A 24,422-nucleotide genomic window follows, 5' to 3' on the forward strand; every position below is an offset into this window, starting at 1 on the left:
AAGGGATCTCAATTTGTGGGTAGAAATTCACAAGTTTTCCACACTAGTTTGAGAACCAAATCCTGAACTCAATTACAGTGGTGCAAATCTGGAAAGCCACCACTGATTTACACTGAGGTATCTCAGATCAAACTAGGGCTGAGATACTCTCTATTTAAACTACATTTCCATTGCAAATGGGACTATTTAATATTTAGCTTGTAGCATAAACTCTGTTTCATAAAGAATTATTTATGGGAGTTGCAGTGAGATATAAAATCACCAGTACCCGTCATATCCCACTTGCTGTCTCCACTGGCTACTCCCGCTGGGTCCTGGGTCACTGGAGGAGGACTGGTTGCTCGGTGAACTTCTGTAATGTTGACTAGAATCATTAACAGTGCACTGAGGTATTTGTGGAGTTTCAACATCTTTAACTGGACTGTTATTTATTTGTTTTACAAATAAATTCATTTTTACAATTAAAAATTTGGCATACAGATTGCAGTTTGAATACTTTAAGTATATTCCTATTGGGATTTTACAGTTAGACTTATTTCTTACAATTCATGTCATTTAAGCATTTTAGAAAATAATATTTCCCCGTTTGTTATTGGCAGGATATTTCCATATGTAAATCTTAAAAAGACACCATGAAACACAAAAGCAGAGGACAGACTAGGTTTTAACAGACTAATGGCCAAATCCCACTCCTTACGGATATAACTAGCCTCATTTGAACAAATAGATCTACTTGCATGAGTAAACAAAGCAGGACTTTGCTCAGTTTTGAATATGGGAAACTCCCACAATGAAAAATAGTGCCTTCCCACCCAGAAACAATTGCTAACGTATACTATGATATACACCTCTACCCCGATATAACACGAATTTGGATATAACGTGGTAAAGCGGCCCTCGGGGGGGGGTAGAGGGGAGGAGGTCTGCGCACTCCGGCAGATCAAAGCAAGTTCGATATAACGTGGTTTCACCTATAACGCAGTACGATTTTTTGGCTCCCAAGGACAGCGTCATATCGGGGTAGAGGTGTACCAGAAAGGGTAAGGGCTTTGATTACACTATGGAATGCATAATATAAGTACCTTCATCCAACTGAGAACTAGGTCATCCTTCATATACATTATGTGGGTAATATGAAGGCATTTTAAAGGGAATTTTATTATTATATTTTTAAAGATCATCATGTCTCACATTGTTAACTGTCTCTCTTACAAAAATTCTTGTATTTCCAGCTATTTGAAATATAATCGCCAAATTCTTCCTGAAATCGCTCTGTTTCACCTTGCTTCTCATTGCCAATTTACAACTCCACTATTTTGTGTCTCCCAACTCCATAATCTTGACTCCTCATCCTTCTTTCCTTTCCCATTTCCTTCACATATCCAGTTTCTTCCTTTTTAATCTCTAAAATTCATCCTTTTTTCATTGTCCCTGGTGCTATATAATTCGCATTTCTCTTAACCTAGTAATCTCCCATATTACTGTAACCTTCCTGTCTCATCTCACTGCCCTTCCTAGCCTCGACTCCTCTCCAAACTGTCTGAAATGCTGCTTCTAAAGTAATCACCTATTTCCTAGAAACTTTCTATTGGCTTCGTAGTCTGACCACAGTAAATCTGAGTTTCTCATCCTCACCGACAAGGTCCTATATAATACCTCTCCTATTTTTCATTACTCAGTATCTAAGGCCGTAGGCTAGTTCCAAACCTTTTTTTATTCATCTTCCCATCTCTCTATTTCGTGGATTTTACCATCCTGCTTCCCATGTCTGGAAGAGTCCTCATCCATTAGGTACCATCTCTCTTCTCTATATCCCTTTTTAAAACCTCACCTCCGCAAGCAAATTGTTTTCCCTTCTTGTCATCGTTAATCTCCCCACCCTGCCTCTCCTGAACTGTTACCCAATGTTTTGTCTTTGTTAAACTTGTCCTATTTCTATTATATAGTAAGCTTTTCAGGGCAAACAATGGCTCACTATATTTAAGGACTCAGTCCTGCAAATTATGTATGCAGGTGCTTCACTTAGTTATGAATGCTTATGTTTGTAATGTGCTGTGGAAATTAATAGCAAATATTTATTCAACAATTAATAAAATAAGTACTGTTTTCTAACAGAGCTTCACAAATCCAGAAAATTAGATATTCAGTACAACTGCCTGTTTAACATTGGACTTTAACAAGGAACACAAGAATGGGTCAAGCAAGGTGATTTTAAGTCATCTAACATTAAGTGTGGTTGGATAAAATACATTTTTGAAACAAGATGTAAAATATGGAAACCATTAACTCAGAACCTTCTTTCCCTAAGGACAAGTTTTAAAATGTGCATTACTATGACTAATAGTCTAACTGTGCGTGTTTTAAACAAAATGTAAAAATACTGTCAATTATTTCTCCTTAAGTACAGTAATAATTTGTGCTTTTTGGGGCAGGGGCAGAAATTTTCAAAACCAATACATGACAAATTTTAGATTTTTATACAAATTAGGAGATTTCAGTCATGAGATCTGTTTTGCTTGGAGATTAGAGAAACTGTATGGTTTAAGGGGAAAAGGGCATAAAGGAGGGACAATTCCAAACAAAGAAGAAATTAATTGGGAAAGAATTCTGTTTAAGAAACAAATTTGTTTAATTCTCACCAAATAATGTAAAGAGTCAAATGCATTTACATAGCTTTTTTAAAAAAAGAGTTGTACCCCTTTTCAAGAAGTAGGAGTAAAATGATTTATAATTACCTTTAAAATACCTCACCATAATTTAAGAGGTTTGATATTTTTACATCACAAGTTCTCTTTTGTTTAATAAACAGTGGAAAAAAAGCAAAGTATAAGGACTGGTAATGAATTACAGAATCCTTTGAAACTGTGTTCATAATACAATAATGAGCTTAAACCATTCATTTTGCAGAGACAGGTTTGTTTTTATTTATGCTTATCACTCATCTAAATAGGTTTCCGTAACGTCACTGATTGTGCCTCAACTTAGAGTAAAAGTAGCCAGTCAGCTTCTGGTTCATTTGATTTGGGGTTGAAGGGGATGGTTGGTAGTCCTCATGGGGTGAAGTTATGAATAGTGATGAGTGAATCACTCATTTTTCAGTTTGAAAAATCTAAAACATTTTGGGGAGAGTTGCCAACCTGAAAAGGAGGTCTTTCTTGCTGAAGTGAAAAAATGTTTTGTTTGACCAGAAACAATTTTTTTTGTTTTGTTTTATTTTCAGCTGGTTTTTACATCTTTTTGTTTTCTAAAATAAATCTAGCAAAATGTTGAAACAAAAGATTATTTCAAAATGAAAAGTCAAAATGTTTTGGAAATGTCAAACAAAACATTTTGCTGTATTTATTTATTTTATTGGGGGGGGGAGAGGGGATGCAAAACTATTCGCCAAATTCAACCTAATTTGAGTGGGATAGCTGAATTCATGGATAGCTTTGGTCTACCAGAAACTTCATTGTTTAGTGAATAAACTATTAGTCCACAAAATTCTGCCCATCTCTAGTTATGAGTAGTACTACTGTACACTATCACTTATCACTAAACCCAGATGTCATTTGTTTCAACTAGGATGAACTGTGGTTCACTGGGTTTACTTTTGCACTTAATCTCAAACTTAAATCCCTGTTAAAACCCAACAGAGTAATGTATGAATGATCGAAAAAGGCTTTAAAAATAACTTCATACCAAGGCCTAAAAACAGAGGTTTACAAGTGAAGCATTTAGGAAAATGACAGGAATTAAATGCAGAGTATATTACCTTGCACCATCTGGCAGCTTTCTATCAAAGGAAGTGCTGCGAGGAATGGCTGTCTGAGCCTGCTGAAGAAGCTGCTGGCATTGCAGTCTGTCAGATGTTCCCAGGATTGGAGATGCGCGAGAAAGAGGCTGCCCAGCAGGAGTCGGCACCCGATGCCAAGTAGTATTCCTTCTGAAAGGAGTTTTATACTCACATGGGGTGCCTTCGCTGTCGAGCTTATATTCCACCATGGGGATTCGGCATAGTTCTGAACAACCCCTGCAGGGCAAATAAAAATGCCAATAAATCTTATTGGAGGGGGGAAAAAAAACCAACAACAATCTTTCTACCATAAAAGGTCTGGGTATATTTTTCTTACAAATGCTAAAACATCCCCATATAGCATTGTCTTTTGCACACTTCAAAAAACAAACCACTTATCTGATAAAAAAATAATTTAAACTATTCACTACTATGTGGAAGCCAGTGTTTCAGATGTGTCTTTCAAAGTGAAAAAGCAATATAAGATACTAAAAGTTAATCCATGTCTTAAATTCTGCATTATACAAAATAAAATCTGAAAACTATAAAGATTGCACAGTTAAGCATTCAGAAGTCAGGAAATGCCAACATTAAGGTTGCAAATGCAGTCTTAACTTTGTTCCCTTGGGTGTATGCATCGCACTACAAGTCAAATTATACGATCACACACGATTTCTCAATTTATACAATATCATACAAGTTAAAAAATATTTAATGTGTAGTTTTTCCTGCAACCTTATATACTTTTATGTAGTATCTGGCATTATTGATTACTTCTCTGTGTATGCCAGGCAGAGTGTACTAAACTAATTTCTACTCATACTACAGATTAAATAAACAGAGAAATAGTGAAAATTTGCTTTTATACATATAGGCCTCAGAAGTGTGCAGCTAAAATAAGTCAAGTTTACTACCTCATCACATGAGTTATTTAACTTAAGAAAGGCTTTCCTGTTTCTTGAAAAGAACATGTATATTCATCATTGCTGACTAAAGCAAAACACATTTCTTAGGGAAATCTAAGAATTTATACAAAAACGTTCGGTCTCAATCCTGCAAACGCCTAAGCACCTGATCAACTTTGCACAAGTGAGTTATGCATACAATTTAATAGGATTGCTCACTGTGTAAAGGTACTCAGGTGCTCTAGCATTTGCTGGATCAAACTCTAACAATAAAAAATATATACTATGTTCATTTTCAGTGTTGCAGCAAGTATATAAAATGAAAAAAATATTATCAGATGCTAACTACTTTATTCAAGTTTGTTGAAAAATAAATTGCGGTACAGCAGTAGCAACTACATTCTCTGGATATTCTATCTTCACTGAGCATTTTCCAAACCAGGATTGCAGGGGCTGAAAAGCACTGTCCCTGTAATTGCTGGTCCCATCTGCTGTGACACTGGAACTGAGAGCAGGGGAAATGTCTCTCGTGTGATCTCAATACTCCCCACTGCTGGTTCTGAGGCAGTGAGGAGGAAGCACCTTGATTAGAATGCCAAGGATTGAGCAACCAAGAGTCTATAGAGAGAGGGGGGGGGCACGTAGAGGGGTGGAAGAGGCTGAGACAAGGATAGGCTAGAAGGACAGCTGGAGCAGAAGGGTCTGAGTACGCTGAAATACATCCCAGGATTTCTGAATTTTGGCATTTCTCAATGCTGTGCCAGGGATGTTCTGCGTCTGGCTGGAAGATTCAAATCCGCCTCCGCTGTGCCCCACCCCCCATGTAAATAATAATAAATAACCCACGATCACTGCTAAGTACTTTTACAAATGGAACTTTCTAGCCTCCTCTGATGCATTCTCATTAATTAGCTCATCCCAGTCTACCCGCCTGCTTCCAAGCTCTCTATAAAAATAACTAGCAGATCATTTAACTCTTTCCTGCCCTATAGACACGCTTAGCGAGGTCTCGATTAATTTCACCTTGCTGAAACTCCTTTCATTAGCAGCTATGGTTACAGGAAGATAGCAAAAACTATGCAGAGCTGTTTCTGTGTTAGGGAAACTCATCTAAAGACTTTTTGTCTATATAGCGAAGGAGATCAATGGGCGCCTTTGTTTACAAGTCATCCTTAAAGATTCACTTGCAAAAAGTGGCAAAGAACTCCATCTCATTCTCAGTACTCAGTTTAAATCCCCAGGGTTAGCTGGCTTGCTAAACTTAAAGCATGCCTCTTTAGGTCTTCGTTGTTGATGCTCTTCAGTTTCTCGTCTGTCAAAAAAGCAGCCCTTTTTATGATCGCATCCTATTTACACATCCTATCATCAAACTGTGTTAATATTGTGTCTAACTGGGGACTGAAAGCCTCACATTCAACAAGGTTTTTGCGACCTGTTGACCTTTCATCCTTTGCAAGTTTGCCTGGCATTACTTTCCTCCTTCCTTGAACTGTATGAAAATCCCTACTTTGTCAGCCTATCAAGCAGCAGAAGCAATGAACCCAGAAGCCCATAATTCTGATAAAGCATCGCAAAGACCACCAAATAAACTGCCAGTTGAATGTCAAGATCTGGACTCTGCAATTTTTTGCACACAACATTCATTTTTGGTCAGTATAATAACTAAGGCCCCAAAGTTATGAGTTATTACTATTGAAGAATTGCCCAGACATCAAGCCTGTTTTAGAAAAAGATAGAACAGATTGAAGTGAGAATAAAAACTTAAGGTCTAACAGCAAGATTTCTTCAGACTGTGTGAGCAAACTCAGTATTGCTGCAGCCTTTTACAAGAGTGTACCACTGGTGCTGCTCAAGAGACTTCCCCTTTTCCCTGTCTGTGAACGAGTGAGTGAATTAACTAAAAATTAAATTACAGACACCCCCCGGGTTACACAAACCCGACTTACGTAAATCCGCACTTACAGAAAAAGTTCCGTAAGCTAGAAATAGGAGGGGTTTTTCTTCTGGTTTTTTTGGTTGGCATAATTGTCAGGTCTACGTTCCCAATTTACGTAAAATTTGAGTTACGCAAGGCGTTCCGGAACGGAACGCTTGCATAAGTTGGGGAGCATCTGTAATATCAAACATTAAGATATTATATATTAACAGATACAGTAGTGAAAAATTGGGTACCTGATGGAATATAATATTGTAATTAAATGAAGTTATATTTATAACAGGGAAGTTGACTATAAAGTGATCCAACTTTGGGCAAAATATTGCAAACTTTAATGAGAGGGTTTACTCCTGTAAGCAGAGTGATGTGTGAGAGGAGAATGCCTATTAAATTGAAAAGTAAGATCTTCGAGATGGTAATTGGGCTGCACTTTTGTAGGATCTAAGTACTGGGTACTGACTGAGAAGAGCAGATTCTGAATACAGTTGAAATAAAAATGTTAAGATGGATGTTTGGGAACTACAAGGATGGACCATGTTTGGAATGAATGAAGTTTGGAATGAAGTTGCTGACCAGAGTAAAACAGATGGTCCCAAGATAGTTGTACCAAAGCTATGGCCTCGCTTGTCTTACACAAGCTGGTATGAGGAGATGTCTTGTTCCCTGATTGGATGGTGACAAAGGATGACTCATTTTGGTTGGATGTTTCAAATCTTTGGAAGAAGAACAGGTCACCATCTGATTGGTCCACACCAGTACCTCCAAGAAAAGGAACCAACTTGGACCACCCAGCAGAAATAGGATAAAACAGGTCTGTCTCCTTCAGCACATTGCTTTCTGAAAGCCAAAGATACATGGAAGAAAGAAGACTGAAGTCCAGGATCAGACATTTGGAGTCCACCTGGTGACAAAGTACCTATCTCAGACAGGTACCTTTAATTATCTCTTATTTTCTAGCAATTTGGGTTGCCTGATAGCACATCAGGGAAAAAAATATAGTCATGTCTGTCCTTTGCTCCGCCCGTGTTTGCACTGTCAACTCCTGGTGTGAACAATAACTGAGTTGAAAGCTGACAGCTGAACGAAGATCTGATGATAAAGTAACAGACTTTCTCTTGGGTGACAGGTCAAATCAGTCAATTGATCACTTCTTGAAACTGGGTACCTAATTAGTATGGTGGTGTATACGCTTGTGCATGTGATCTAAAGATAGGCACACAGTAACTCTGTGACATTGTTTTGTAAAAGATTCCAATAATTTTGTTGTAAAGCAGCTTTAAAACTCAACAAGTTCCTGTTGTTAACCAAGACTGTAGAACACGTGTGTATGATAGGTAATGGTTTTATACTGCCCTTCATGTTCTAGGTGCATACAGACATAAAATGAGGCCATGTGTGCAAGCTTCTTGAACTGCACTCCATCTATATTGTCTGTCATAAATGTAGAAGTAATGTTAGATGATTGGGAGTGTTAGATTCTGGGTTTAATATAATTAATTAGGAAATTAGTTAAAAGGGTTGTTTACTACAGATCCACAGAGAAGGAGACCTTGGTGAATTAGCATGTAAGCAATTGACCAAATTATTTTATTTTCTACCTTTGGATTGTTTTTCCTCTGTTGTACTAGCAACAATTGAGTTAATAACCATTTGACACAAGGAACCCCAACTCTGAGGGACTCAGTCAAAAATCTAAACAAAGTCACTTTCCCAAGATTGAGTACAAGTATTATATGGTATTGCGGTTGTTATTTGATTTTGCAAATCTGAATGGTTATATTAACCAGTTTTCTAATTATAGTCCAATACTATTTTTGTCTTCTTATATCCTATACTATTAGTGGCTGCTGTTAAAGATGTTTAATAAACTCTATAAAACTAATTTCAGCTTTCAAATCCTTTACATTTAATAAAGCAATCAAAATTCAAAGATCCCTAAGAGAGGTGGTATGGGTAATCAGTTAAGCAGCTGCTTAAGTAAGGTTTGTTTTATACCCTATCTTTCTTACATAAGACAGTATACCACGTCTCAAACAAAACAAAAGTGAAAACTCTGAAATTTGTTTGCAAGCTGTCAATTTCTGACTTAAGCTCTGGGGTATGATTGTGTGAAACCTTGAACTTGCCTAACGTATCAAGAATACCTTCAATCTGATTTTGTAGTGGATGTATGGCCTCTACCCTTACTAGAGTGACCAGATGTCCCTATTTTATAGGGACAGTCCCTGTATTTGGGGCTGTGTCTTATACAGGTGCCCATTGTCCCCAGCACCTGTCCCGATTTTTCACCCTTGCTATCTGGTCACCCTAACCTTTACGCACCATCTTGTCATGCTTTGGCATTTTAATATAATGCTAATATGCTTTTTCAACACATCCCAATAACAAGTAGAAGTGGAAAACAGGATGTACAATCTTTGAACAATTCAAAAAATAGAAGAATTTAGGGAACAATTATTGCAGCAGCTTCTACAAGATTCAGTGAGTGAGCAGTACATGGGTTGAGAGACATATATTGATTTACCTGATTAATTTGTTTTTGAATATGTTTGTATGCTGCAGCCACATTACCTCCATTGTCATAACTTTGTGAACTGCAATCAGCCATATCTAAACCAGCTTTTTTCAGCTTCTCTAAAATAATCTCCTTAATATGGCATGGCTAGCATGAAATCTACACAATTCTCAACAAACTTCACTCCATTTTTCAGAACCACGTGATACCTTAACACCTGAAACATTTGTTCCATTCAGGAGTACAATCAAACAACAGATAACTATTTAGCTTTCCTAACCTTGTCAAAAATAGTCTGTCATACTTTTCTTGTGATCCTATTGATAAATTCATTTTGATAGTAAGTCATCTCTGTGGTACTGGCCTTAATGGCTTCCACGTGATCTCTCAACACACCATCGTTTTTGCAAGCAATTCAAGTAAACTCAGAAACTTACCATTATGAGGACTGTCTAATTTCTCATCTGAACCTGTCAAAGCTAAATATCTCTCACCTAAATACAGCAAAATATCCAACGAATGAGGCAAAATATTGCTCCTCATGTCTTTCTGCACCCGATAGGTTTGCATACCTTTGTCAATTGTGTAGTCCTTTTCCAACCATTCTTTAAGTTCCATCCAGCACGTGACTGCCGCTATATGTTCCTTCAAACATATATATATAGGCATACTCTCTCACTAAGGTAGAAAATGTTTGTGAACCCAGTTTTACAGTTCACAAAGGAAGATGAGGAAATTGACTGGAAAAGCGAACAAGTGAAACAGAACAAGGAGGCAAGAGTGAAACTGTACATCAGCCAAAAGTGTCAAAACACCTAATAAGGTGTAAAGCCAGCAAAGAACCAAAACTTTTAATTCTTGCTTTCCTTTGCATTTGCTAGGTAAAAAGTCTTTCTAAATTAACAACAGGGCTGTTTTCTACCAAGTAGTCAGCTCTATCTTGTGAAAGTCAAAATTCTGTTTCACGCTTTCAATAATGAAACTGCTTTCAGAGTCCATGTCCATAATAGTTGCATTAGCAACCAATGGGCAACTTTCTGTCCTGAATCAGAGAGACTTTGGGACCCACAAGACTGACAAACCCAAATCAACCTCCTCACTACCTAAGGAAGGCTCAGAAGTGAGAGTGGAAGAACCCTTCGTGGATGTTCACAGGACCGCCCAGAGGGGGGGCAAGTGGGGCAATTTGCCCCAGGCCCCGCAGGAGCCCCCATGAGAGTTTTCGGGGCCCCTGGAGCGGGGTCCTTCACTCGCTCCGGGGACCCCGGAAAAGTCTTGCGGGGGCCGGGCCCCCGGGGCTTCTGCTCCAGGTCTTTCTGCCCCGGGACCTGCCGCCAAAGACCCAGGCCCCCTGAATCCTCTGGGCGGCCCTGGATGTTCATCAGGAACATGGTCAAATTTAATATATTTAAAATAAATGTGTAGACCGCTTGCACTTCTCTGATTTTGTTCATGGACACGCTGCAGCTTGCACTTTTGAGGGCCACTTTTGTGCATGTAGGTGTTCATGGTAGACATCATGGTTGACTGTAAGAATTCATCTTCCAAGCTCTTCATGAACGTAAAGTTAAAAACAAAAAAACCAGAACAATGGAGCCCTTTACAGGCCCCTGACAGGCTGTTTGAAACCCACCCACCCCTTTTAATATATTTTTTGGGATGTAATTATCTATATAGATTGTCATTATTGGATTAGGAACTTTGGTTATGTCAACTGTTATCTAAACTAGCCCTGATTTGATTCCCTAAGATCCTGCATCCCTCCCTCACCCTCACCCCCATGAATTCTGAGTGTGAGAAGTTTTTGCTTTAAGCTGATAACATCACTTACAAATTCAGGCTTTTCCAGATATTGATCTTACCACTTAGTTTGGTAACTTGAACAAGGTCTTTCTACAATATGTACATGTCATTCTCCACATCCTTAAACCCAAAAAAGTATTTTACATTTAGCTGCTATAGCCACATTTTTGTAGATTTTAAGTGCAGAAGGACCATTATGATTATCTAGTTTGCCCATCTAAAAGCATGCTATATCACCAAATTACCCCTCTCTCAGTTAACATTAATACTTCCAAGTTTTGTACAGATTTGTAGCTACTTGCCTCAATGGAAGTATATGTCCCTTCAGCTAACCAATGACTATGTGATTCAAGACACTGTTCCTATAAACAAAGATTTGTAAACAACCCTATTTCAAATCACTATCAGATCTAATCAAGCAACTTTCATAAGTTGAATAAGGACACATTGGACTTCACATACAAAATGATACAAAGCAATGGAGTTAACCAACATTATCTTCCTTGAAATCACTGAAAAATATGTTTGGTGTTTTTTGTGTATTAGATCAGAGCAGTTAAGTATTAAGATTGAATGGTATACTTTATTACTTCACAACATCCATACAGAGAAAGAGTACTGCAGTTTACAGAAATATAAGGTCATAACTGCATTTACTCCATGTATTGGGGACATGTGAAATAAACTACACCTCTACCCCGATATAACGCGACCCAATATAATATGAATTCGGATATAGCTCAGTAAAGCAGCGCTCCAGGGTGGGTGGGGCTGAGCGCTCCGGTGGATCAAAGCAAGTTCGATATAACACGGTTTCACCTATAACACAGTAAGATTTTTTGGCTCCCGAGGACAGCTTTATATCAGGATAGAGGTGTACTAGTATGTTTCCAGCCGAATATTGGACAGTGTTATATCAGGATAGAGGTGTACTACTATGTTTCCAGCCAAATATTGACACTGCTATTTTGGATCTAGAAAATTATCCTGGCTAACTGCTGAAATCGTATATAATTTACTACTAAACATTTAGCTGGGTTGCTAATGAGCCTTTGTTTGCTACATTTTATTGCATTGTTTGAAAGGTATATGTGGACATTTGTATTTAACAAAAGCGTTTGCACCTACTTTTTAAATGCAAAGACCAAAGCTAAGCCTTATGCTCCTATGAAGATATTTAAATGATGTAAAACAGAAGCAGGGAATTGCTGGAGAGTTTTCCTCCATATCATCCAACATATTGCTTTGACAAACAGACTAAAAAGAGATCCCTGATTCAAAAAGTTAGATAGTAAATATGATCAGAAGGGAAAATACAGATGACAGAGTCAGTTTCTAGATCTACACATCAGAAGCCAGAACATTTCTTCCCCTTCATAATGGCATGTAGGTTAGTACCCAGGCCTCTGAGCTAAATAGATGGACTCAAATATTTAAGGATCCTCTGTTTAGAAAACATGTGTTAACCTATAGCAATTTTAGGTTTACAAAAGTAACACCTACAGGCTTAACTGGAACAGCTAATACTCAGAGTCACCTGACAGTGCTGATTACTGCAGCTTCGCACATAAAAAGCAGCAGCTGTGGTCATCTGCAGTGTTAAAATAATACTGCAAACATTTTAGTTTAATACACTTATGAAGCAGTCTGCAACAATACATTATCAGCTTTAAAAACAAACAGCTCTGAAACCTTTCAATAGTTATTCAATCTCCTACATGAAGGGCTTCTAAGATGCGCCCTGAAGGAGCTACAATAGGCTAACATGATACTTAAAAGTTAAATGTAAAGCTCTTGAGAAAACTTAAGAAGCTTTTATATATTATGATTAAGAGTCTGCTGTCTTGATAACTACATGAAAGCCTTGTCTTTCAATTACATTCCACCATCATAATGAGACTGTTACTCAGCATGGCTGTTGTACTTTGGATCACAATTAAATTGGGCTCTAGAACTGAATCATAGATTATTAGGGACCTCAGGAGATCATCTAGTCCAACCCCCTGCTCAAAGCAGGATCAATCCCCAACTAAATCCCCAAATGGCCCCCTCAAGGATTGAACTCACAAACCTGAGTTTAGCAGGCCAATGCTCAAACCACTGAGCTATCCCTCCCCCCTAAATTAATGGAGATATCCTATCTCCTAGAACTGGAAGGGATCTTGAAAGGTCATCGAGTCCAGCCCCCTGCCTTCACTAGCAGGACCAAGTACTGATTTTGCCCCAGATCCCTAAGTGGCCCCCTCAAGGATTGAACTCAACCTTGGGTTTAACAGGCCAATGCTCAAACCACTGAGCTATCCCTCCCGCAAATGAAAATACAAGTGTTGTAGCATACTCAAAATGCTCAATTTCCAGCTCCTTAAATTCTCAGAACCAAATGGATATGCCAGTGATCTCAGCTCATCTATGGTTTGACTCTTGCCTCCTTGTTCTGCTTCATTTGTTTGTGTTTCCAGCCAAATTCCTCATCTTCCTTTATGAACTGTAAAACTGGGTTCATGAACTTTTTCCACCTTAGCAAGCGAATATGCCCACAAAAATATTTGAAGGAACATGTGGAGGCAACCATGAGCTTGATGGAACTTGCAGAATGGTGAAAGGAAGAATTATTCAAATTTTACAGGTGGGAAAATGAAGAATGGAGACACTAATGGACATTCTCAAGGTTACACAGGAAGATCATGGCAGAACTGGGACTGCACCTGTATCCTCCAAATCCCTGTCAAGTGCTTTCACCACAGGACTATCCTCTTGATTCAGAGAAACTGTTGTGTTTTGGTCAGACAGCCAAACAAATTGCAGTAAATAACTAGCAGGCATAGATATGGTCAGAAATAGCTTCCAGATTTTATTGATGAACATGCATGTTTTATCTGATTTCAAGCAGGGCCACAGAAAGCATGCAAACATCTTCCTCGGAGGGCATAGTTCAAAGCCCATCGAAGTAAATGCAAATACTCCTGCTGACTTCAATGAGCTTTGGATCAAGCCTAGAGATTCTACCTGGACAATATTGGCCGAACAATGAAGGTCAATCCATGTTACTATAATTTAGTCCTCACAGCCCTCCAGAAACCTACTAACATTAACTGCATACTGTCAAAAGTCAACAAACTTATGAAAATATTAGTTAAAATAATGTATAGCATCATAAATGCATGATGTTGCTAGTGACCTCTGATGATGAAGCTGCCACCAGCCCTACCAGTTCTATCAGGACAAGTGGTAAGCACTCATGATGGGAGATGTGAAGAGCTGAAGTTGACAATGTGCTCTTACCAAGATCTTCATTTTTAGTTTAAAAGGAAAGCTTTGGGCTGCTGAGCCCACAAGTAAGTTGGAAGTTTCTGAAATGCCATTGGAGATGCAATGCTGTAGGTGAGAGACATGAAGAACGGGGAAAGAGTACATGCACTGGATAAAGCGGATGACCAGGACATAAAAAAACCAAAACAAAACTACAACCTGATTGGCACACTTGTGTGATCAGTGAAGCAGTATCAAACCTGCAGTTTGCGCTAATGAGAACAGGACCACAGAACCAGAACAAGACACATTTCTAAGTCCCAAAGAATACAAAAAGACAACCACACACAAAATCCTTAGAAGGAGAGAGAGAGAGAAAGGAAAAAAGTCATACCACAGCTGTAAACCTAGGAAAAGAGAATGATATAATGAAGTTAACAATAACGAGAGGGAGGAGCAAAGTCAGGGAGTGATATCAGGAAGAAAGAGAAGATATCTAATGCTGGAAGTTTAAAATGATGGTGGAACATGCAAGTGATGTCAAAGACATGTGGAGATGCAAGATTTGGAGGAGGAAGACAGGTCAGAGAGATTTAGGAATCATTCATATAGAACTAGTGGTTAAAGCCTTTTTCACAAATAATTCAATATCAATCAAGTCTGAAATGCAAAGTCAGCTACAAAAATCTGCTCTCATATGAACATGAAATTAAAACATCATTATTAATTACATTTTACTTTTGCTGACATATCAGATCAATTAAACTGATTTGTACAAGACTTCTAGTGGAGGGCATAATTTGAGATCATCATCAGACTTACCAAAAGGAAATGCTTAAAAAATGTAGATAAGGTTGATAGATCAATTACATACAAGTTTTTAGCTATTTTCTCTGCTCAGTAATAAATGTACAGCCGTGCTTATGCAGCTTGTAATTACTGTGCTGGATAGAAACTGGAAGAAAAATGAGGACACATTCAACTTTAGGGTTAAATGGAAACATAACTAAGTTCCATACCATTGACAGAGCAAAGAAACACAAATTTTCTTGCTGTCTCCTGAGAATAAACCTGAATTTCTGGGAGCAATACATTTTGGAAAAAAAGCCTGCTACAAGGCATTAAGAATGCAATGATTAGAAAATATCAAACAAAGAAAAGCAACCACATTAGAGCTTTCTGAGTCCTAAGCATTCATTTTAATGTAAAAATATAAGGTTTGGAGTTTTGACAAGCAACAGGGTTACTGCCCAAAAAGTGGTTATTTTACTTCCCAAGTGTGCCATCTTCAACTGATGAATAATCATTCTTTTGGGTAACAAGTTTGCTAACCTTGGTTTCACTCTGACTCCACAACAACAAAGCCAAATTCTAATTGATATGAACTAAAAATATCTTTCAGGGTCAGAAATGGTGGATTCCTAGAATCTGAGTGAGATTAGTGGGGAGAAGGAGAAGATGAGGGGACACTGGAGCAGGCAGGCACATCCACAGATTCCTCCTCCTCCTCTCCACTTATCTGGTACTGGGGGCAGCTACATCTTTTGTGTGATAGATCTTAGTGCTAGAGAGATTCCTTTGGAATATCATATCACTTTCTTCAGAGTTAAAGACCTTGTCTATCACATGCTCCCATTGTGCCCCAAACAAACCCAGCAAGGCTCTTAGCACAGCCTCCTGTTTCAACCAACAGGCTAATTGGGGAAAGAGAGACAGGCAGCCATAACACATTCTGTAGTAGCTTTCCGTATTCCAGCTTGCAGGACAGTAAGCATGCAGTGGTTCCTCCTTTATGTGGGACAATACGCACACAGAGGGTCAGTGAACACAGTGTGCCCATTTTCCTTGAGGTTATGCCCTGACAGTGACTCAAATTCCAAAGTCACGGAAAATTGTGTGAACATACGCAGATATTGGTGCTTACATGCCAAGGTGATAGTCATCTTAGATAGATTGATCTGATTGGTCACCCACTGAGAAATGGATCATATCTTCAATAAGATGTATTTCTGGCCCTTGCAGAACTTCATCTATTTTCTGCTTACATAGAGCCAAATAACAAATCAACTTGGGCCCTAATCTGGAAGGGTAAGAAATTCTCTCAAGCTTGAATAAAGTGTGGAATTTAAGTGGAGAGGAAAGATGCATGCGCATTGGGTTGGTCAACAGAAAACAGTCTTCTGTTTCTTCACCACTGATGGATGGAGCTACTGAAACAGCAGAAGAAAGCACTAAGGAATATTTAAAGACCATAATAATGGTGTGAGAAAGTACAAAACATAAGTGTCTTGAAGTGGAAGATGCTGATTCAAAGGATGCTTCATAAACATAGTATACAGAACATATTTTGTCAAGTTACTTTATACCTAGGAAGTCTGTGACAGAATTTAATATAACATTAGCTATAAAAAAAAATCCATGAAAACAGCAAGCTTCTGTTATATAAAAAGATACACATCATAAAATCCATTGGGTTAAAATAAGTGTATTCAGACAAGGATTCAGACCAAAAAAGCCCCCCCTGAAATCGGAATTATCTTGAGATTTTGTTTAAGATATAATTAGTATTTAGTCATCATGGGAGACTAACTTCCCAGATATAGACTGGAGGACAAGTGCTAGTAATAATAATGGGGCTCAGATTTTCCTGGATGCGATAGCTGATGGATTCCTTCACCAAGTAGTTGCTGAACCAACAAGAGGGGATGCCATTTTAGATTTGGTTTTGGTGAGTAGTGAAGACCTCATAGAAGAACTGGTTTTAGGGGACAACCTTGGTTTGAGTGATCATGAGCTAATTCAGTTCAAACTAAATGGAAGGATAAACAGAAATAGATCTGTGACTAGGGTTTTTTATTTCAAAAGGGCTAACTTGAGAAAAATAAGGAAATTAGTTAGGGAAGTGGATTGGACTGAAGAACTTGTGGCTCTAAAGGTGGAGGAGGCCTGGAATTACTTCAAGTCAAAGTTGCAGAAACTATCAGAAGCTTGCATCCCAAGAAAGGGGAAAAAATTCATAGACAGGAGGTGTAGACCAAGCTGGATGAGCAAGCATCTCAGAGAGGTGATTAGAAAAAGCGGAAAGCCTACAAGGAGTGGAAGATGGGAGGGATCAACAAGGAAAGTTACCTTATTGAGGTCAGAACATGTAGGGATAAAGTGAGAAAGGCCAAAAGCCATGTAGAGTTGGACCTTGCAAAGGGAATTAAAACCGATGGTAAAAGGTTCTATAGTCATATAAATAAGAAGAAAACAAAGAAAGAAGAAGTGGGACCACTAAACACTGAGGATGGAGTGGAGGTTAAGGATAATCTAGGCATGGCCCAATATCTAAACAAATACTTTGCCTCAGTCTTTAATGAGGCTAATGAGGAGCTTAGGGATAATGGTAGGATGACAAATGGGAATGAGGATAGATATTACCACATCCGAGGTAGAAGCCAAACTCGAACATCTTAATGGGACTAAATCGGGGGGGAGGGACAGATAATCTTCACCCAAGACTATTAAAGGAACTGGCACATGAAATTGCAAGCCCATTAGCAAGAATTTTTAATGAATCTGTAAACTCAGGTGTTGTGCCATATGACTGGAGAATTGATAACATAGTTCCTATTTTTAAGAAAGGGGGGGGAGAAAAAGTGATCCAAGTAACTACAGGTCTGTTAGTTTGACATCTGTAGGATGCAAGGTCTTGGAAACATTTTTGAAGGAGAAAGTAGTTAAGGACATTGAGGTGAATGGTAATTGGGACAAAATATAACATGGTTTTACAAAAGGTAGGTTGTGCCAAACCAACCTGATCTCCTTCTTTGAGATGGTAACAGATTTTTTAGACAAAGGAAACACAGTGGATCTAATTTACCTCAATTTCAGTAGGGCATGAGATACGGTCCCACATGGGGAATTATTAGTTAAATTGGAAAAGATGGGGATCAATATGAAAACTGAAAGGTGGATAAGGAACTGGTTAAAGGGGAGAATACAATGGGTCGTACTGAAAGGTGAACTGTCAGGCTGGAGAAAGGTTACTGGTGGATTTCCTCAGTGATCGGTTTTGGGACCAATCTTATTTAATATTTTTTTTACTGACCTTGGCACAAAAAGTGGAAATGTGCTAATAAAGTTTGCGGATGACACGAAGCTGGGAGGTTTGCCAATTCAGAGAAGGACCGGGATATCATACAGGAAGATCTGGATGACCTTGTAAACTAGAGTGATAGTAATAGGATGAAATGTAATAGTGAAAATTGCAATGTCATGCATTTAGGGATTAATAAGAATTTTTGTTATAAGCTGGGGACTCATCAGTTGGAAGTAACAGAGGAGGAGAAGGACCTCGGTGTATTGGTTGATCACAGGATGACTATGAGCCGCCAATGTGATATGGCCGTGAAAAAAGCTAATGCGGTCTTGGGATGCATCAGGCAAGGTATTTCCAGTAGAGATAAGGAGGTGTTAGTACCGTTATACAAGGCACTGGTGAGACCTCATCTGTAATACTGTGTGTAGTTCTGGACTCCCATGTTTAAGAAGGATGAATTCAAACTGTAACAGGTACAGAGAAGGGCTGCTAGGATGATCCAAGGAATGGAAAGGAGACTCAAAGAGCTTGGCTTGTTTAGCCTAACCAAAATATGGCTGAGGGGAGATATGATTGCTCTCTATAAATATATCAGAGGGATAAACACCAGGGAAGGAGAGGAACTATTTAAGCTCAGTACCAATGTGGACAGTAGAACAAATGGATATAAACTGGTCATCAGGAAGTTTAGACTTGAAATTAGACGAAGGTTTCTAACCATCAGAGGAGCGAAGTTCTGGAACAGCCTTCCAAGGGGAGCAGTGGGGGCAAAAGACATATTTGGCTTCAAGACTAAGCTTGATAAGTTTATGGAGGGAATGGTATGATGGGATAGCCTAATTTTGGCAATTAATTGATCTTTGACTATGGCCTGTGATGGGATGTTAGATGGGGTGGGATCTGATTTACTACAGAGAATTCTTTCCTGGGTGTCTGACTAGTGAGTCTTGTCCACATGCTCAGGGTTTAGCTGATCGCCATATTTGGGGTGGGGAAGGAATTTTCCTCCAGGGCAGATTGTCAGAGGCCCTGGGGGTTTTTCGCCTTCCTCTGCAGCGTGGAGCATGGGTCACTTGCTAGAGGATTCTCTGCACCTTGAAGTCTTTAAATCATGATTTGAAGACTTCAATGGCTCAGGCATAGGTTAGGGGTTTATTACAGGAGTGAGTAGATGAGATTCTGTGGCCTGCATTGTGCAGGAGGTCAGAGTAGACTATCATAATGGTCCCTTCTGACCTTAAAGTCTATGACTCTATATGATCCACAGGTGAGGCTTAGGACAATGTCAAAGTCAATATGAAAGTAGGCTTCTTTTGGAAAGAAACCACACATCAAATTTCACACACAAAGGTTCTTTTAGGGATTTTCAATGATGGTGCATGGAGTTACATTCAAAATCTACACTTCTAGCCAAAGTAATGGCTCAAACAGAGTATTAATTTTCAAGAGAAAACAAATCAATAGAAGCAATCTTTTCTAAAGGATTTTTGTAAACCATTTAAAGAATATAGAAAAATCATTATAGCTGCTAATAAACTTTCAGATGTAGAGCAGAAAGAAACATTTTGTGCAAAGTGAATTCTGAGCTGATTGCTACTTGGTTGTGCAAAATAAAAAAAGTCCAAAGTAAAACACTTTTCTCCTAATCCTGGATACTTTCATCACCAAAACAGATAATTTCATACTGCTATAAAAAGCTACCAAGAAATAAACAAGCCAGGGACTAAGCAAAAACCAGAAGTTCACCTATCTTTATATAATGTAGATTCTCTCCACTAAATTCCCATGAAGCACTTTGAAAATTTATCATACAAGATTTCTTCCACTGATGCAAGCAGGAATAATTCTATTTGCATTACTAGAAACTACAGATATAAACGCTCCTGCATGATAATGGGACAATCAACCATTTAGTAACAGACTTACAGACTACAAAGAAACAAAAAGCACATTATCAGACTTCTTTCTTTTCTGCCCCCCCATAAAATGTCTATTAACCATACTAAACCAAGATACTGAAGTTGAACACAAACTGATTTTGAATACAGAGTAAGACACTGTCATTTATAGGCTTCATTATATGGGTAGCAATATAATGGAATAACACCCCCCCCCACACACACACACACAATTTCTCCATCTTCACCATTATTATTGCTTCAATAAAAAGGATGAAACAAGGGTGTTTCATTTAACAAGAATCAACTGCAGAAGCAATTAAATGACTGCTAAGTATGTGGGTCATTAAACAAACTAGGTCTCTAATGTATTACTATATACACCGTACCTTCAGCAATTCACACACTATTTGCAGCTGCAAGAAGTTTCAGTACGGGTCATTTGCTTTTAGTAATCATTTCACCCTGTAAGCATATTGTATTTATCTACTGGAAAAAAACAGATCCTTTGAAATAAAGGCTTATTTACAAGGGAAGTAATTTGTGTTATTTCTTTTAAGTATGGTTGTTAAAACAAGTAAAATACTGGTATTACAAGATAACATGCACATAACACTTTCAAAATGTAACAATGGACACTTCAAATTGAGCAAAATTCCAGGTTGCAAGTTACAGAACAAAAACTATTAAGTTCTCACTCAAATTACATAATTTTTCCCTTCCAGAATTTAGACATGCCAAGAAGTTTGTTAATTACATGATAGTTACAAGAGAAAGAAAAACAAGTCCAAATTAGCAACTTATATATTTCTTCCTCTGGTTTACAAAAACAGATAAAGCTTTTGGGGGAAAAAAAATGCAGAAAGCTGAGTTAGGTACAATAGTAGAAGCTATTTCGTTCACTAATACATAACTTTGTAAAATCAAATTCCTGTTTGATATATCTATTCTCCATAAAAAGAACAGGAGTACTTGTGGCACCTTAGAGACTAACAAATTTATTAGAGCATAAGCTTTCGTGGGCTACAGCCCACTTCTTGAAAGCTTATGCTCTAATAAATTTGTTAGTCTCTAAGGTGCCACAAGTACTCCTGTTCTTTTTGAGGATACAGACTAACACGGCTGCTACCCTGAAACCTATTCTCCATGATACTCTTGCATACTCATTTCAATGCAGAAATATCTACACACACACACACACACACAAAAAGGGGGCTTCAAGATAAGGCAGCTTTAACTTTTGCAAACAGCAGTTATGAATGGTGTGGAGAAAGTGAATAAAGAAGCATTATTTACTTTTTCACATAGCACAAGAACCAGGGCTCACCCAATGAAATTAATAGACAGCAGGTTAAAAACAAACGTAAGGAAGTACTTTTTCACACAGTGCACAGCCAGCCTGTGGAGGGCATGTTGTGAAGGCCAAAAGTATAACTGGGTTAAAAAAATAATAAGCTAAAGTTCATGGAGGATACGTCTATCAATGGCTATTAGCCAAGATGGTCAGGGACGCAACCTCATGCTCTGGGTGTTCCTAAACCTTTGCGTTCATTCCCTCTGAAGCATCTAGCATCAGCCACTGCCAGAAGACAGGATATTTGGGTAGAGGGACCACTGGTCTGAACTAGTATGGCCATAATTTTCTTACATTTCCTTAGGGTTAGTTCCTTCTGTTGCCTCTGAAAAATCTAGTACTCTCAAATTACAAGTCTCAGATATTTTCAAGCATTCCAGTCTTGTAGCATTGGTCACAATTAAAACGCCATTTAAAGCCTTGGTACTTTCAAGCTCAATTTGTATAAACAAAACTATCAGTTAAGGTTTCAGAGAGTTGCACATTTTTCTGCTTTAGCCTTCAGTGCAGTCAGTCGTGCACAATGGCCATCAGTATCAGATTACAAATTGTTAATAGCCTAAAGGATTGATTTAAAGAAATAATTCTCCCTGATCTTAAACCCCAGGAATTCACAGACTGACATCAGGACTAAAAAAAAAGAAAATCATTACACAATTCTTAATTTAACTGGCAGACAGCTTTAGAAAAATTCTTAAAGGAAAAAGAGTAAATCTCAGCAGGGTTTGATGATAACGCCAAGAAAGTTCAGGAATAGCCACAAAACTCTAAAACAACAAATATTTCAAAACTGGCAGCAACTGAGTATAGGAGCAGCAGCGATAAATCCCCAAAGTCACTCCAAGCTGTTAACTCGCTCACAGACCAGTCACTTGAAACTACTGCTGCTGAAACCATCCCGGCACAGTGGCTGCTCTTATGTTTCTATTCCTGGTCCATCTGAATGCTGTTTGTTAGTTTTGAATTTGTTTGTTCTCAGATTTTAAGTCACCATTCCATAGTAGTTATGGAAGCTCACAGTTTAAAAGGGACTTAGATCTAGAAGGAAGAACTCATTGATTTGGCTTGGCTGATCAAAGCATATGGTATCATCTCTGAGCACTATTGTGATAATGTCAAGGAATGCAAGTTAAAATTCAGTTCATTATTTTATTGTGACAAAGTGTGCATAGTTCTAAGCATTGCTATGACAACACTGGGCACACTGACAATAACAGAGCAGCAAGGCACAAAATCTTCTTAAAGATAGAGTCCTACTGAAGCAAACTTGAAATATGAACATTTATACAAAAAACAATGCATTGTCTAGCATGATCTTACACTCTACTGGAACAGAAGGTATTTATCTTTTAAAAAGCAGTTTCTCCTCTGTGGATGAACATTAGTGTGTTGCCACGCAAATATTTGTGATATCCCAATTTGTGCATTATGACTTAATTGCTGAAGAAAACAAGGTGGTAAGTGTTCTGTTAATTTCAAAGTCTAAAACAAGTTTATTACTTTTGCTAATTAGCAAACTTAGGCTCTGATCCTGTGATTGATTTTGCAGGCAGACTTCTGCTCTCAAGTGGAGCAGAAGTGCAGGGAGTCAACATGCAATGATCTACTGGCAGGAATGAATACGGAAGTGATGGAAAACATCTATTATGTGAATGTGTTGACAGTTTGAGTCTGATATATTGCATTGAATAATTCCCCGCTCCTCACCCATGCAACTACCATCTTTAAACGTGAGCAAGATTCCAAGGAATCTCTCTTTGTGCTGGAAAGAATTATGTTGCAAATGATCTTATGTTAAAAATAAAAACTCATAGTTAATGATTCAGTGCTAATATTCTAGATGTGTTCATACTTACAAGATGTAATAAAAAACTATAACGGGGGGAGGGACTGAAGGCTACATCGCAGGTAAACTATCATCCCTATTTAAAATCAAATTAAAACAGTTAAGGTCTGGGACTGGACTGCTTTGGAAACACCCTTCCACACTTTAAACTCTTATTTTCATTTGAAGAGTGTAATTCCCAAACCACTACACGGCAGTCATATCCAATGTGAGTAAATTCACTCCAGAACCGGATCCCAGCAAGAGGCCAGTGCTAATAAGCATCCCTCCTCCCCAAAGAGGAAGTCCTTACTGCTCTTTATTCCTAAAACTCAGCAGTCAACAGCTTTAAGTGAAAACTGCTTCCCTTTCAAGCCAGGGAAGAATCAGTTGATTCTCTCAGTAACTGGCAAAGGGGCTTTAATAAAATGTTAGGTGGTTGTTCTATGACACAAATGCAGTTTTCTTAGCTAAGATTAGATGTAGGTTCTCATTCAGAGCCAAATTTCTATTTGTACTTTGATTCTAGTAGAAATGGAGCAGTTAATGAATATCAATGTCTTATTGATAGCTAATCTGAGATAAATTTAAGATACATCTAATGGTAGAATTCAAAACCTCTGATTTTCTTTGTAATTAATTAAACGTTCATAAAATGTCATTTAAACTACAGTGTTTTCATAAGAAATGAGATTAAAATACAAGAAGATAAAAATAGGCCAGTCACAAGTCAAAGGTAAACTCATGTCTTCTGCCGTACAATTATTATTAGAATTTGATTTTTTTAAAGTGCTGACTACAGTTCTCCAGGATCACCCCCATATATACATAGAAACTTCATGAAATAAACTATCATGCATTGGAAGAAAATGTTTTTTTTCCTTCTGGTACTTTTTTTTATTATTATTATTAAATATGAGTTGGAAAATAAATTCTCTCTAGTGAGCAAAATCTCATGACACAATAGTAGGTTAAATGAAATAATGCAAAAATATGTATGAAACCTCTCTCTGTTTCGCCACCATCCTCCCTCTAGACATACAAAACCTGAATGAAGCAAAAGTTTGATTATGCCCCA

At 38.1% G+C, this 24,422-nt stretch overlaps 1 protein-coding gene across 31 annotated transcripts in view; it reads right to left on the reverse strand.

The window, feature by feature from the left end:
• Positions 1-24,422, reverse strand: part of SIPA1L2 (signal induced proliferation associated 1 like 2) — a 242,514-nt gene that overhangs the window by 49,800 nt on the left and 168,292 nt on the right. For 12 of the 31 annotated variants that reach the window (XM_065589006.1, XM_065589005.1, XM_065589001.1 and 9 more), the window contains 2 exons: positions 3,755-4,012; positions 269-352 (listed from right to left, as the gene is read on the reverse strand). In XM_065589006.1, coding sequence (XP_065445078.1) covers positions 269-352; positions 3,755-4,012 — 342 coding nt within the window. Of the gene's footprint in view, positions 1-268; positions 365-3,754; positions 4,013-24,422 lie in introns of all 31 variants that reach the window. The other 19 variants (XM_065589013.1, XM_065589011.1, XM_065589010.1 and 16 more) reach the window with 2 other exon arrangements.

Source organism: Chrysemys picta, chromosome 3, assembly GCF_011386835.1.
Source record: "Chrysemys picta bellii isolate R12L10 chromosome 3, ASM1138683v2, whole genome shotgun sequence".
In the NCBI taxonomy this organism is placed as follows: Eukaryota; Metazoa; Chordata; order Testudines; family Emydidae; genus Chrysemys; species Chrysemys picta.